Genomic DNA, 16,228 nt, shown 5'->3' on the forward strand with positions numbered 1-16,228 from the left:
GATTTAGCTCAGTGGCAAAGCGCCTGCCTGGCAAGCGCAAGGTCGTGAGTTCGGTTCCCGGTACTGGAGAAAAACCAAAAAAAAAAAAAAAAAACCAATATTCATAACTATGTCTCTGGAACATAAATAATGAACAATGTTCCCTTGAAATTTTTCCACAAAGGAATAAATATCTGGGTGGCATTCCTAATTATGTTTTGGCTGTAGAAGGGCCTAATTTATGCAAACTAACACAGCTAAGAAAATGGTGTGTATAAAGAGCGTGCATCCTGCAAGGAAAGTCCTGCCCCTGGTGGACGAGGGCACAGGAGAGAAGCAGGGGCCTCAGTGCTGCGCAGGCACACAGTGGGCCAGCAGAGGGTGCCAGGACTGGATGGCAGTAATGGGTACAGTAATGTTTAAAATACAGTCATCTTATAAGATGAGGGACTTCAGCCACTCAGATATATTACTTCCAAACTGTCAACTGAAATGAAAATGATACATAGAAAATACTTTGGAAAACAGCAATATTCAAAACTATGGTGTAATTAAATATATAAACTCTATGGGCTACAACTAGATAAGGACAGAGAATAATGACAAGAATTGACTGACCCCAGTAGGGCTACATGTAAATATCTCCTTATCTTCTTTTTAAAGATTAAGTTTCTTGGGTGGGGGGTACTAAATGAATGCCAAATGTTAGCCAACAACAAAAAACAGAAAGTACTGGGGGCTGGGGATTTAGCTCAGCGGCAAAGCGCCTGCCTAGCAAGCGCAAGGTCGTGAGTTCGGTTCCCGGTACCGGAGAAAAACAAAAAACAAAACAAAACAAAACAAAAAAAACAAAAAAAAAAACAGAAAGTACTTACTTGTTCTTGGTGTAAGTTAGTAACCACCAGAACAGTGGGGCTGTCTTCCATCCCTGCTTGAATAAACACTTTTTTAAAGGTTTCTTTGCATTCTACATAGGCATATTTGTGAGACACAGGCATGCGGGATAGTTTGTGTTCTGACAAATAACAGGCCAACGTTGCACAAGTTTCTTTTCCACATCCATCTATTCCAATCTTTGGAAGGAAAAAACTCAATATATGATTCTTATATATTTTCACGGAAACTTTCAATACATATTTCTGTTTCTTTGTGCCAGAAATTTTCATAGTAAATAAACTTGAGATTATTTTTATTTATAATCTTTTTGGGAGGAATATTAAATATAATTTGAATATTTCATCAAACTTTTAGAGGGCACTCATCCACATTTAATATTTTCATCTTTTATTGTCATAGCTTTTGGAAATATATGATACAATTTTACTGGAAAAATAATATAGTCTGGAAAAATAGCACAGATAAACTTATAAATCTCTATTATTGTCAATATCTGATTGCAAGAAGACACTCATTGGGAACAGTGATAAATGCTCTGATAGTGATGGCCAAGCCAATATCATTTTTTAAAAAATGATATAGCTTTACTGACATATAATTCACAGACAACACCTGCTCTGACTATGCAATTCAATGCTTCTAGTAAACTTACAGATTCACGCAGTTATGAACACAGGCCAGTTTTAGAACATTTCCATCACTTTAAAAAGACCCCTCTAGTCATGTGCAGCCAATTTCTCCACCCAGTGCCTGAAGTGAGGTGTGTGCTTGCTGGATCAAACAGCAGGACTATGCTTAGCCGTGTGAGAAACTGCCTAGCTGTCTTCCCGGGGACTGGGCCCTTTTGCATTCCCACCAGGAACAAGGGAGTGAGCATGTCATCTGGCCCACTGGTGAGTAATCACAGTCACTGGCCCTGGGACTGGTTGCTTCTGTAGGTGTGAGTGGAGGTTCACTGTGGGTTCCCCAGGAGCACCGGTATGGAGCACGTTTTCATGCACATTTGTGAGGTGTCTGTTTATTTCTAATCGAGCTGTTTGTCCTGAGGGTTTTCTGAGGTAACAGGGCCCTGTGTACTGTGGGTGAAGACAATTTACTCTTGTCCCGCTGTGAATGTCCCTCATTCCCTTATGTCCGCTTGCCTGCCTAGAACCTCTAGTGTGGTGTTGAACGGGAATTAGGATGCAGGTGTCCTTGTTTTGCTCCCTATCTCAGAAGCAAAGCATTTAGTTTCTCACTCTTAAGCATGGAAAGGGCTGCAAGTTTTCATAGGTGCCCATTACTAGGTTGGCAAGGTTCCCTTCTATTCCTTGCTGTGTCTTAAAAATATCACATATGTTGGATTTTATCAAATACTTTTGGGTGGCATCTATTGAGATTTGTGTGGTTTTTCTATCATACGGTATATTTAATGAATTTTTGTTGTTTGTTTTAAGACAGGGTCTCACTAAGTAGTCCAGGCTCATACTGAACTCACTATATAGCCCAGGCTGTCTTGAATTTGTAGCAATTCTCCTGTTTCAGCTTGCGAGTGCTGGGATTCCAGGTGTGCGCCATCATGCCCAGCATGTTAATGGATTTTGGTATATTAAACTGAGCACGCATTCCTGGGAATAAATCCCACTTGCTATGGTCTATCATACTCCATACACATAGCTGGTTTGGGTTTGCTAATATTTTGCTCTGGACTGGTACAATCACACTTCTGAGCTACTGGCTGCATTTTCTATGCTCACGGTGTCTTCTTAGGCGTGGATAAGCTCTACATGCTGAGGGCTTGCTCCAGTGTGGTGACTGGCTGGGGCTGGGGCCTCTAAGGCTGGGGCCCAGGGGAGGTGAATTGTCAAAAGAGGCCTTCTGCTCTTCTCACCAGCGCACCCGCTGGCTGTCTCACAGGAAGGACCGAACCTGCATCTCCCCGAGTCACTCCTGCACTCTTGGCTCACACACATGTGCCTTGTGAGCCTGGCCATTTCCCTTTCTGCTACTTCTTTGCTATATTTTGGTACTGGGGATGGAACCTAAGGCCTTCACACTTAAAAAGAATAAAATTCAATAAAAGCCACACTTTAGATTCACGGATGCAAGATGGTGGGAAATGGTGGAAAATGACAGAGCTGAGAAAGAGAGCCCATGCACGTGGACAGTTAAGGCACAGCTGCGGGGGCAACACCACCTCCAGATAGAAACGGCAGCAAAGGAATGCTTTTGGTGATGGAGGGACTTGCTTTGTGGTTCTTCTCTTGATCCTATTTTCTAATTTTTAACTCCTCTTGATCAATCTTATTGTAAATGTCTGTTAAATGAAGGAATAATAAATAAAACTCTAGATCTTCTACATGTAAGAAAAAGTCTTCTTTGAAAAAAAACTACAAATAACTAGCTATAAAGTATAAAATAAAGAATAGGCATAAATAATAATGTAACACATAGTTTTAAATAATGTGCTTTATTTAACTTAAATAATGTGCTTTATTTTATTTGCTAATTATGGATCTCATTTAGCTTTCCAAAAACTTTTCTCTACCTAAAAGTATTTGGAAATTTTTCAAGGACCTAGCTTCCACTTGTTCTCATGAGAAGCACACTTTGTTTGAGTTAGTGTCCTATTCTGAGGTCAGGACCCACCTACCCAGATGTCATATTAAGGCAGGTGTGCACAAGGGATAGTGCCAGACCCACTGATTTTATTGACATCAAGCATCTTCCAAAAATATAACAGTTTTATGTGTGAGCTAATTTCTTACACAAATGAGTGAGGACAAGGATCTTGTCCTAGGATTTAAGTCTTGTGATTTTTCATAAAGTATGGATGAATAAAACTGTAAAGTAGATTTTATTGACATTTCCTAGTTTTTATTTTGCAGACACAAAAATTCAAATTCCTACCAGTAACATGTGACCTCTTGACTGCCGAAGGACTCTTGTGGCTCTTGTGATGTGCTCTATGGCTTCCTTGAAGAACACCATGGAATGAGAAACCTAGCAGAGGAACAGTGACAAATGAACTAATGATAGGGTTGGCAAAACCCAGAGTGCCTGGTGGTTGTACACAGAAGGTGCAGGATGAGAATGTCAGTCCTTGGTGTCTGAGATCTCAGCCACCAGCTAGCTCAACTGCATCTTGGAAAGGACGCCTCTGCCACATCTGCAGAGTGGCACTAGGCATCCATTGGTGAAGGAGAGTGAAGGGAGAGGGGCACGGGCTTGCGGCACTTGTGATCTGTTGGCTTCCCTGTCTTAACACCTCTCTGCCCAGGACACCAGGGGAGACAGCGGGAGGTTGCTGTTCCTCCGCAACATGTCAGAGCACACTCTGTTGCATTTCTTAACTTCATTAGCACTAAACATTTAACTCCTTGTAGCCTCAGCTGCATCCATGTCTTTAAAATTAATCCAAAAGTGAGACAAAATGAGGTAAAATAATGTAAAACTGTATTTCTATGGGTCTTTCTTGAAACCTGAGGGGACACTGCCATTTCTTTCCTCTCCCACCCTACTCTCTCTCTCTCTCTCTCTCTCTCTCTCTCTCTCTCTCTCTCTCTCTCACACACACACACACACACACACACACACAAACATATTGGAGATATATATGTGTCTATGTATATCTGTACATACGTTGCACCGCTCAGATTTTTATAGGATATATGTCTTTACCTCCAAAGACTTTGACCCCAACTTCATTTGGAATTCACTCAGCACAGCAGCAAGTTTATCATAGTCATTAGTATTCTGATAGATCTTTTTTCTGAGAGGCTTGTTTATGTCCAGAAAGTCCACAAACACAGTTGTGTCATTCATGAGGTTTTGCTGTGTCCACTGAATCTATTGTAGGATCAGAATATAACATTATAAGAGCATGATTATGCTTCTCATCGAGATCAACATATATGAGTCATAGAACCTCCTGCCCAAAGGAGTTGGGACTCAGGGAATCTGCCTTCTCAAGCTGTGAAGTCCTTTGGGCACTGAAGCCTGGGGGCCTCTTCCCAGAACAACACTTTAGAATGCAGTTGTACATACAGTTTTGTCTGAGAACTCTGAGGGCTGACGGACTTCAGGTTGTTGGAGATACACGTACGTTGCAGAGATCTTACAATCTATCAACAATCTGGGTAAAGAACTTTTCCTGTCAGTTGTTAGCTACCACCCCAAACCTGCAGTCTGATCGATTACTCCTCTAAAGCAGGCAAGGCAAACCCTCCATCCTGCAGGTGCCTCACAACAGTGCGCACTGCCTGCTGCCTCTGGCTGCTAGCATCTGGTACACCAGTACTGTGTGCATCCTCAGTACTTGCTGCCCTGAGGCCTGCATGGGACACTCGTGGTGGTCAGTCAGAAGATGCTGGTTCAGCAACTGCTAGATGACAGCTAGGGGGTTGTAGGGTACAATGGCTAGGGATTATCAGGCAATAGATATCCTGAGCAAAACTTTGGGCACGCTTTTAACCCCTCTCGTTTCACCTGTCAAATAAGGACAGCAAGCGTGGTGGCACACGCCTGTAATCCCAGCACTCGGGAGGCTGAGGCAGGAGGATTGTTGCAAGTTCAAGACCAGCCTGGGCTACAAAGTGAGCTCAAGGCCAGCCTGAACTGCATAGCGAGACCTTGTCTCAAAAAGACAAAAAAAAAAAAAAAAAAAAAAAAAAAAAAAAAATAAGGCAAGTAGCAGGTGCACATCAGAGTCCTTATGAGTGAAGATGAATGTGAGTACGGGCATGCAAAGTGCTTAAAATAGTGCCTGGCACATTGTAGTACCCAGTACTAGAAAAAATATATATATACATTTATCTCCCTATTTCCTATTGTCTATTTTTTCCCTTTTGATCTTTAAATTATTTATACTTTGGGTTTCTCATATAAGAGAAGTTATGTGACATTTTAGCCATGTGTCTGATTTTCACTAAATATTAGGGTCCCAAGGTGTATCTATTTTGCTACCAATGACTCAAATTTATCCTTTATGGCAGAGTAGTACACCACTTTCTGTATAAATACCACATTTCTTTATCCATTTATGTATTGACAGACATATAGGCTGCTCCCAAGATTTAGCAATTATGAATTGTGCAGCTATAAACATGGGTGTGCAGGTATCACTGTAATACAATATATTTAACTTTTTTGGGAAGATATCTAGAAAGGGAATAGTTGGGCTGAATGGAAATTCTAGTTTCAGTGTTTTGAAGAATCTCCATATTGATTTCCATAATAGTTGTACCACCATACATTCCCACCAACAATGCAGAAGGTTCCTTTTTCACTGGTCTCCTCAGCATTTGCCATTATTTGATTTTTTTATTTTAAAGAGAGAAAAAGAGCTAATAAAATGATACAGAATTTCAAAGCTAGATGATAGAAAATTAACAAGGGTTACTATATCGCATATTGTTATCTTCAAAGTACTTGCTCAGATTACAAGATATAGGCATGAAGAATATAAGCACTAACTGTTCCTTCCAATGAACTAATAGAAATTAGTGGTACAATTATCTTAGCTGTCCTGTGTGTGTGTGTATAAAATTTTCCCTATTTCTTGATGATGGCCATTCTTTCTAGGGTAAGAGAGGGTCTCAGTGTTGTTTTAATTTGTACTTCCTTAATGGCCAGAGATGTTGAACATTTCTTCATGTATTTGGTCATCTGTAACCTCTGTGAAGTTTCTACTTCACCTGCCCATTTTATGACTGGGTCCTTTATTTTGGGGGTCTCTACAGATTACAGATAGTAGTCCTCTGTCTGAAGAGTGGCAGGCAAACTCTTTCCCTTTCTGTAGGCTTCTTTTTTTCATTCTGTTGGTTGTTTCCTTTGCTATTTTGAAGCTTTTTAATTTTATATGATTCCATTTGTTGACTCTGGATGTTATTTCTTATGCAATTGGGGTTCTGTTTAAAAAGTCCTTGATGGTGCCTATGTTTTCAAGAATTGTACCTATTTCATGTTTTAGCAGATTGTTTTTGTTTAAATATCTAGGTCTTTGATCCATATTTATTTATTTATTTATTTATTGGTGCATGGTAATAGACATGGGTCTAGAGTCAATTTTCTCCATATGGATACCCAGTTTTCCCAGCACCATTTGTTAGAGGCTATCCTTCCTCCAATGTATGTTTTTGGCCCCTATGTCAAAGATCAGATAGCTTAATATGCCTGGGGTTGTTTCTGTGTCTTCTATTCTGTTCTGCTGATCTGCATGACGTTTTGTGCCTGTACTATATTGCTATAGCTTTGTAATATAGCTTGAAATCTGATTGTGATGGCTCCTGCTTTGTTTTTGTTGCTCAGGATTGCTTTTACTATTCTGGGCTTGTTCTGTTTCCATATACATATTAGGATCTTTCTAGTTCTGTGAGGAATGCTTTTGTATTTTGATTAGAAATCAGTTAAGTCTATATATCAGTTTTGGTAGTATGGCCATTATGACATTATTGATTCTGCTTGCTCTGGAACGCAGTATGTCTTTCCGTTTTCTGATGTCATATATTTTTTTTAAAAAGCCAACAATCAAGTAATTAAAATACACTACATAAACCCAAATTTGCGCAGAAGTAATTTATATCCTCCTGTTCTTAAGGAAGAGTTGGTTAATACCGTGTTTAATTTGGGGTATTGTAGCTGCTCTTCCTGTCCATACTACTGACCCTGCTAGGTCAAGGCCCTTACATTTTCTTGTTTATTTCCTACTTCCTCTACATCTCTTCCTTGGTGTGGTAAATTCTTAAAACTGAATTACAGTTGCAACTTCTCCCAAGACAGACATAAACTCTATTCAGAGCATTAAGTCTTTCCATTCCTCATGTATTCATCCTAGACATATTGGGTGTGGGAGGATGCTAAATTTGAAGATTTAGGAGAAGATAAAATTCCATGAGTGTGCCTTGTAGGTTGGAGAGACAGGCAGTTATAGTAACTTGCATGTTGGAGAGACAGGCAGTTATATTATAGTAAGTTTTATGAAAGGAAAATCCCATAGTACTATGAAAATATGACTCAGGGCTCTAAATCTGGAAATGGGGTGGTATTGGCCAGAAAAGATCACTAAGAGAAAGAAAGCATGAGCTGAAAATTTAAAAATGTATTTTTATTGTTTATTGACTAAGTATGGTTGAATACGTTTATGGAATACACAGTGATGTTATGACTTATGAATACAATGTGAAATGATAAATAAAATTAATATATTATCACATCAAATACTTAAGGATTTTCCATGGTGATATTTATTCTTAGTGTTTTTGAAATGTATAAACACTACTATTATACTATGTTTATTTCTCTTGTCTTGGTGTTGGTACCCTTTGATCATCAGCTCCTCACTCCTCCAAGCCCCTAGTCTACTCTCAGCTTCTGTGAATTTCACGGCTTTACATTACACATATAAGAGAGAACATGGATGATTTGTGTTTCAGCATCTCCTCTGTGTTCACGAACTGTGCTTTAAATGGTGGCCAGGCCTGTCCCAAGGCAGGGCCTGCGGGTGCTTAGACAGAGGGAGCAGGGATCACACTGTTCACATTTTGGGCACGGATAGAGATCTGGCTGCTGATATTGATAAGCCCAACCTCTTCATGGTGGAGAGGATACTCAGACTGGAGTTTGGAATGTCTTAACACATACTGAGTATGAAATGTTCTAACACGAAATAGATATAGAGGTCAATCCAAGGTCTCTAGATTTCACGTCTTTCCACCACCCATCATCAGGAGTTTGAAACACAGATATAAGGTTTAGTTCTCTTCAGTGTTACGACAGCTTGCACTTAGTGAGCACTCCCTGGGTGTCAGAGATATTCCTAAACATTTTACTTATGTTGGTGTATGATGTCCCACCAGAATGCTGTGAGGTAGGCAACATCACTGCCCCTCCTGTAGCAGAGAAGAAACTGAGACAGAGTCCTGTGCTGCTGACGCATAGCCTTCTAACAGAGGAGGTGGTCATGGCCCCCAGAGAAGTGGCTGTGTCTGTCATCTTTGTGTCCTCTGTCTCTCGGGCTGTGACCAGCGGACAGTGAGGGCAAGAGTAGGAGGAAGTAAGGGACGAGATGCCGCTGCCGTATCACCTAGGAGTGCCTAGGGAGGAAGAGGAAGAAGAGTGTACCCAGAGAAGCCCGGAAGGCTGGGGACCAGTGAGTGAGAAGAAAAGGCTATCTTTAGTGCTGAGGGGAAACATCATTCTAGCAGATATCAGAAAGAGACTGGAGGGCAGAAACCATATGGGGCAACATGCTTAATTGTATCAAGATGTGTCTGTGCTGAAGAACAGAAAATTTGAATTAAAAGAAAACAGTGATGGGATATGTAGAGGAATTTTAAGTATCTTTATGAATTTGTGCATCTCAAACACACACATATACACACATGTACTAATACAGGTTCATATATATATGTTGTATTTTCTGTTATGTGCATGTGTGTAAAACTATATTTATCTTCCTATATGAAGTTTATCTTCTAGAAATCTCTTTTACTGTTGTAAAGTGTAGTTGTGCTTTTGAATTTTCTATTTCCTAGACTTCTATGAGGAGTGAGAGGAACTGGCACTGCCAAACAAGAGGAACAGGGAAGGGGAGTCGCCCCGGCGAGTCGTCCTCCTGGATGCTCACAGGCAGGGAGAGCAGAGACAGTCACGGGCCAGGTGCACTGCTCCACGTACTCACACCCTTTCCCTGTGACCCAGCCTGGGAAATACTTTCACTCATGACCTGCGCGAAAGCACAAGCATTGAGAAACCAAAATGCAAAGGGTAGGGAGGGTAAGAGACTGGCGAAGTATCTTGAGACAGTCCTGCCAGTCCTGGAGGCAACCCGCCATTCAGAAGCTCCCAGGAACCCACGGCATGAATAAAGGTAGGGAGCCCTCCCCGCCGTCATCTCAACCTCTGCTCTCTCGCATTTCAAGTGAAAGATGAAACTGTTAAGATAAAGGTGCTTTCACGAACATTAGAGAAATGCTTAGGGATTTCCATAAAATAACTTTTTTGGGGGAAGAGGCAGGATTCTATTTGAAATACTTGTAAAGTGTAAACTTACCTCAAAGTACTTCTCCAGTTCCTTTGAGAGCACCTGATAAAAAATGGTTTGTTCAGAAGGTTCCATGAGGCGGTCATGAAATACACGAGAAGCTTCATGTACGAAGAACAGGGCAACCGTTTCCTTAGAGTTAATGACAGCCTTGTCAGCTTGCAGAAGGCCTAGCAGAAGCTGCTCAGAAACAGCCAGAGGGTGGTGTGTGAGGCAAAGATTCACAGTCCATAAAGACAGAAGCAATTGTGCAAGGTAAGAACTACCAGTTTCTACAAGGGACACCCTGAAATTCTGATGAGATGGGCAAGCTAGAAGTCAAGGAAACTCGGCACAGCAGCAGCCTGATGGAAGGGAGTTAGGGGCTACACTGTGCACAGGTTATCAGGATGGGAAACCGCGGCACCAGCCTGGAGCGGGGGTGCTTCTTAAGGTTGATGTGTTCAGTATTCTAAATTTGGATTAAAAAGCCCTAATTACCCATTTCAGAGATCACATGTGCTAGTGAGGGCTGAAGTCCCATAGGAAGGGGAGAAAGGTACCAAATTCAAGGTCTGTTTTCCCTAACAATTTTGAAAATAATTTAACCAAGGAGAATGACCAAAGCCACACTCCTGGCAAAATCTGTGAAAATTCAACCAGCTATCTTACCATGTACACACACAGGCCATCATCTTCTGATGGCCAAATTAGACCTCAGAAAGGAAGCAAAACCAAAAGCTACCTTATAACCCATGTCATTTCTTTTCCTGCTCAGCCAATATTGTAGTGGTTTCATCACTGAATTTTCTGGTTGGAATTACTTGGATAATTATTTTCAACTTATTCATGGGATAAGCTGCTAATAAACAGCAAAATCAACATGAATTTCACTTTTTCCCTTTGAACAATTTCATGCTGACAATAGCAATAAAAAGGAGCGGGGAGGGGCTGGGGATTTAGCTCAGTGGCAAAGCGCCTGCCTGGCAAGCGCAAGGTCATGAGTTTGGTTCCCGGTACCGGAGAAAAACCAAAAAAAAAAAAAAAAAAAAAAAAAAAGGAGCGGGGAGAGAGAGAGAGACAGACACAGAGACAGAGACAGAGAGCCTATTCAGTAAAACTACATGTTCTCAATTTAAATTTTAAAAATAAGCTGGAGAATTTATTTTGAAACAAACCTTAAACATGTCTCGAAGGTTAAACATGTAGTGGCATTTTGTGGGTGTTGGTAACATATGCTTACATATGTGATGATACATATCCAGGGAAGAAGATATTATCGGACCCTTGCATTTCTGGACATCAGATGTGAAGTTATTGATGGAGAAATACAATCCCAAGTGAACCTTTGAAAAGAAGTTTTGTAATTTAGTTTTTAAAAAACTGAAGTATAGACCTCAAGATTTCAGGTATAGCCTATTTCTGGTTAATCTTTGCTAGGAAACAGATTATACACTGCTGTGGTCCAACTGGTGTCCTGCCTCTATTGCACCAGGTGTGCTGCTAATTCTCTCACTTTCCTGCTCCTGGGAGATGTTACTAGAAGAAATGTAAAATTATAGACTTCAGTCTGGGTTGGGGTACATGCATGCTTCCTTCTGAAAACTCCGAAATATCTTATTTGAGAAAATGGCTCAACTTGAAATCTAATATTATTAGAAAAATAAATCTTCTGAAAGATTACTACATCTCTCAAAACTGATATGGGTATTTCCTTCTTTAGATTATAAAATGTAAAGGTAAATTTTAAAATTCATTTTTTCCAAAGTCCTTGGTAATTCTGATTCAGGTGGTCAATAATATACACCTGAAGAAGAGTCTGTTTTGGAAGAGAGTACACATGTATGCAAGTCCATACTGCCATAACAGCTCTCTCAGAGGTTTTCTTTCTATAAGAAAATGCAAAAGAACAAAGGTCAGAGAGCATATGTTAAGAAAAAGGCAGATTCTCAAGTTCCACCCAGGATCTACTGGATTGGAATCGCTGAGAATTAAGTCCTGGGATGTGCATTTTCAACATGCACTAAATATGCGCTACATGTCTTCCCTTATATATATATATATATATATATATACTGCACTATATTTTTTATATTAAGAGACAAATGATAACAATAGGACACAAACATAGGGGAAAATAAAATCCAGCCCATTAGAGAATGTTCTTCAATATTAGTGGTTATAAATTCTTACATTTTCCTTTATACTATGGAATTAGAATTTTTTCAGCAGAAACTGAACTACATGTATTACCTCGAAAATAGAATGTAAGGCACTTTGTGGAGGATGAGGCAGCACCAGCACAGAGAAATGCTTGAGGAGACGTGGGTTGACATCATGCCCACCAACTGGAGGGACATAGGACGCTGCCACCACAGACAGATCCTGGACGCTCTGCGGGAGAGTGAAGAGGGACAGTGCCTGAAGGAATGTGGGAGAGTAGCTAGCTTGCCCTCTTCTCTACCCCAAATGAACAAAAGACTGAGAAAACATTTGGGCAAATAGGATGAGGTTACCATGTATTGCAAAACAAAGTCACAATGGTCATAGAAATCCATGTTCTTAGAAGTAACCTATCCTAAAATGTAATTTCAAGATATGCTACCTGAATGTTGTGAGGAAATAGCCCATTTTTTTAAAAAAAAACAAACCATTACTCAAAACAATGAAAGCACTAGAAGGAAACATAGGGGAAATGCTTTATAATATTGGTCCAGGCAAGGATTTAGGGGGTAACATTCAAAACGACAAAGCAACAAAGCAGAAATAGACAAATAGGACAATGCCATATTAGAAAGCTCCTGCACTGCAAAAATAATCAACAGAGTGAAAAGACAACCTGCAGAGTGGAAGAAAAAAGTATTTATACCAGTAAGGGGTTGACATTCAGAATATGTAAGGAACTCAAACCTCTCAAAAGCAAAGCTCAAAATAAAATTTTAAAAAAACCAAACCCACAAGTAACCCAATTAAAAATGAGCAAGAAATTGTAATGAAAGAAAACATAGGAATTTCCCTAACAGGCGTATGAAAAGTGCCCAACATTAGCTATCATGAGGGAAATGCAAATCTAAACCACGGGGGCAGCGTGCCAGTGTCACTCGGGGGGATGCTCTTCTGGCAGCATGTGCATGAGCCAGGTTCCCCTCCCCTCCCCGGAATCTTAAACCAACCAGCCAAACACAACAAGGCCGACAGAACCACTGCTGGCGAGCTCAGAGGCAGGAAATTCACAGCTTATTGGTGGGAATGCGCATCAGTGCAGCCATTCTGGAAAACAAGAGTGGCAGTTCCTCAGAAAAGGAGTGTGTACAAGAACACCTGACTGGGAATTTTTTGATTATGCAATGCTTCAAAAAACTTTTGCTCTAAGTTCTTAAAGAAAGTTTTATGCAGAGATTGCAGATGCGTTTGGAAGGCCATTTCACTAGCTTGCTCATGTGTACTGACTACAGATGCACTGAGAATCTGATTATTGATATAGGTAGCAACGGTGAGCGTTGACTCAGAAGCTAAACCTTTAGGGCGGACCTGCAGTGCTTACTAAGATTTGAATTTACAAAAGTAGAGCTTCTCCAAACCCATGAACCTGTTTTAAATTGCAAAGACATATTGGTGTAGTTAATTTAAGGCCTCAGACTTTAATATGTCCAAATGGCTAAGCTTTCTGAACCTCTCACTTAACTCACTCAACAGTGTTACAAATATTTGATTTGCTGTCAGGTAACCAACTTAAGGTGAACAGTCTCAGTGTGTTTTGTACCTTCCACACGTTTCTTTGTGTGTCATAGACCCCTCCCATGTCCAGCAGCTGCCTGACCAGCTCCAGCGGGGGTTGTGCTCCACTCGCATCTGGCACTGGTACGTTCAAGTCGTCAATGAATATTACAGCCTGAAGGGAGACAAGTACATTCAACCCACTAATTAAAACAGCCTTTGTTGAAATTCTGAACCAGGAATATCAATTATGCTTTGTTACAAGAACAAAATTACAGGCATTAACATCTATTTTTCCATTAACAAATAGCTGATCAAGCGGGGCATGGTGGTGTACACCTAGAATCCCAGCATGCTGGGACGCAGAGGCAGGAGGGTTGTAAGTATGAGCCCAGTGTGGGCAACTTAGAGACTTAGTGAAACATTGTCTCAGTAAAATAAAATAAAATAATTAAAAAGGCTAAAGAGTGTAGCTCAGTGTGAAGGCCCTGGCTTTGATCTTCAGTCTTAGAAAAGAAACAAACAAAAAATAAAAACAGTAACAACAAAACAAAACCTAGCAGATCAAAATCTATTTTACAGATATGATTTTAGAAAACAACAGGTTTTCAAAATAACAGGAACTCTAACTCACTCTCAGTGGACCTATAATCTGGTGAGAGAAATGCATTTGATGCTGATAAAGTAATTGTGGCTATTACAAAGGAATGTGCCTACTGTTTTTGAGGAATGTCCTTACTGAATGCCTCTTACTGGCAAGGTACTGCTGTATGGACTTTTATGCAGTACACCCTGGTTTGGGAATAAGACTATGATCTGGAACTATACTAAAAATTCTAATGCAAATGCTGTTGTCACGAGCAACCAGGGGATAACTCAGACACATGTTCAGTTTTAAACCTGGTACTTTCCTCCTCTGAGAACATCAGGCCTCAAGCACCCTGACTGTGACCTCTGTGTCTCACCTTTTTAGGCTGTTTTTGTAAAACAATTGACTAGTTAAAAAATACACATAGCTCTTTACTTTAAATTATCTAATTACCTAATTTGTAACTGTTAACATCGGTTTTTAGTGAGAAACTCGGTTTCTTGTTTCTTGTGTCACAAACTGACTAAAATTTCTCTTGCTTGCTAATGATTGCCCAGTTACTCAGCACCCTTACTAGTTACTCTGGCCTTACTAGTTCTCAGTCAGTACTGGTCACCCTGCGCTAACAACTACATGGATTGGAGAGCTAGGGTTCTGGGGCTGCTCAGGAGTATATACTAAACACTCTTTCCTTTTTATCAGTATCCATTAAATTGACTTATTGTTTGATAGTAGGAAGCTTCCTTAACAGGTAATGGAGGTGATTACCTTGCTGTTCTTAGGAGCTCCCAAAGTGTCTTTAGCTTTTCTTACTAACTTCTTAAGAATCATCTCCTTGGCTTTGGTAGCTGTCATACTGGTGCAAAAATTTACTGTAGAGACCGTAATTCCTTTATCATTTGTAAGTGAACTATCAGTTCCAGCCTCTAGCTTCTTAGTAGTATTATCTGTGATGCCAAATACAAAAAGAGAAACAAATCTGGGACACTTTGTAAGGAGCAGGCACACTGCTTTGGAACACTTCCTCTCTCCATGGTAAGCGGCAGCTCTGCGGCCCCAGTCAGGTGCAGTGCAGCCCTCGCTCAGAGCATCCATTCCCCACTGTACGAGACACACACAAGGCTTGCAGGTCAGCAGACTGGTCCAGTTAAGGTGCCTTCCTGATGAGACCATCCAGAGGGTCGCCTGGGACAGTGCCATGGCAACAAAAATACAGATTTCTCGACTACCCTTCCCTTCCCAAGCAACCTTGGGACCCTTGCCCACCTTGCTTGCTGCTTCCCTAGCTACTGAGCCAGTGCACTCAGGATGATGCTGCTGAGGCTCACCGCACATTTCTGTTGATGGCCTGATTTAAGAACTACAAAACAACAACTTTCCATCGCACTAGGCCTGAGACCATGGGAGAGAAACAGAGGCAGCGTCTGAAGTCATGTCTAGATCTTGTCTGTGCCCCACGAGGAAGAAGAAAGGCAGTGTGCTCTGCTCCCCTGCCACAGCCACTCTGCCTTTGCACAGCAGGTGGCCTGCGAGGGCAGTGTATGTTTCCCAGGTCTGTTTACTGTACATCATCAGCTGAAACTGCCGAGATATCTACACATAAAACATGACTTGTATGTGGCTGAGGCAGAAGAGGCTTGAAGCTGTCTGAAAGACCTACCAAGATTTTCAGTCGCTGTCTTGTCCCGCTGGGCTTCAGAAACCAAGATGTGGAGGTTTTGCTTTAGGCTATTGGGATCAAATGTTTCAAGAATTTAAAATTAGTTTGTTTACCATTGTGACTGTGTTAACACAAAAAGCTATGAAAGTAACAGCATGTGGTTGATTTTACTTGTATTTCCTATAAGAAAGTAAGTTTTTCATTCTTTTTTTCTATTTATACTTTTACACATACAGTCAGTGTCACCACTGGAAGTGATATTCCAACTTAACATAGGCTTACTTAAAAAATGAACTAGGGAGAGGTTGAGGCTGGGAAGACCCCAGGGAACTTGAAGCCACTTGGGCTGCACAGTGAGCTCAATGTTTTGTTTTTTTTTTTTTTT

General features: G+C 40.7%; 1 protein-coding gene across 16 annotated transcripts in view; it reads right to left on the reverse strand.

Moving 5' to 3' along the window:
* Nucleotides 1-16,228, reverse strand: part of Dnah14 (dynein, axonemal, heavy chain 14) — a 317,770-nt gene that overhangs the window by 102,789 nt on the left and 198,753 nt on the right. For 15 of the 16 annotated variants that reach the window (XM_013507038.1, XM_013507034.1, XM_013507036.1 and 12 more), the window contains 9 exons: nt 15,844-15,911; nt 14,952-15,130; nt 13,641-13,769; nt 12,131-12,271; nt 11,056-11,223; nt 9,908-10,078; nt 4,537-4,704; nt 3,766-3,858; nt 855-1,052 (listed from right to left, as the gene is read on the reverse strand). In XM_013507038.1, coding sequence (XP_013362492.1) covers nt 855-1,052; nt 3,766-3,858; nt 4,537-4,704; nt 9,908-10,078; nt 11,056-11,223; nt 12,131-12,271; nt 13,641-13,769; nt 14,952-15,130; nt 15,844-15,911 — 1,315 coding nt within the window. The remainder of the gene's footprint in view (nt 1-854; nt 1,053-3,765; nt 3,859-4,536; nt 4,705-9,907; nt 10,079-11,055; nt 11,224-12,130; nt 12,272-13,640; nt 13,770-14,951; nt 15,131-15,843; nt 15,912-16,228) is intronic. The other variant, XM_013507039.1, reaches the window with a different exon arrangement.

This window comes from Chinchilla lanigera, unplaced genomic scaffold (genome assembly GCF_000276665.1).
Source record: "Chinchilla lanigera isolate Chin_1 unplaced genomic scaffold, ChiLan1.0 scaffold00119, whole genome shotgun sequence".
In the NCBI taxonomy this organism is placed as follows: Eukaryota; Metazoa; Chordata; class Mammalia; order Rodentia; family Chinchillidae; genus Chinchilla; species Chinchilla lanigera.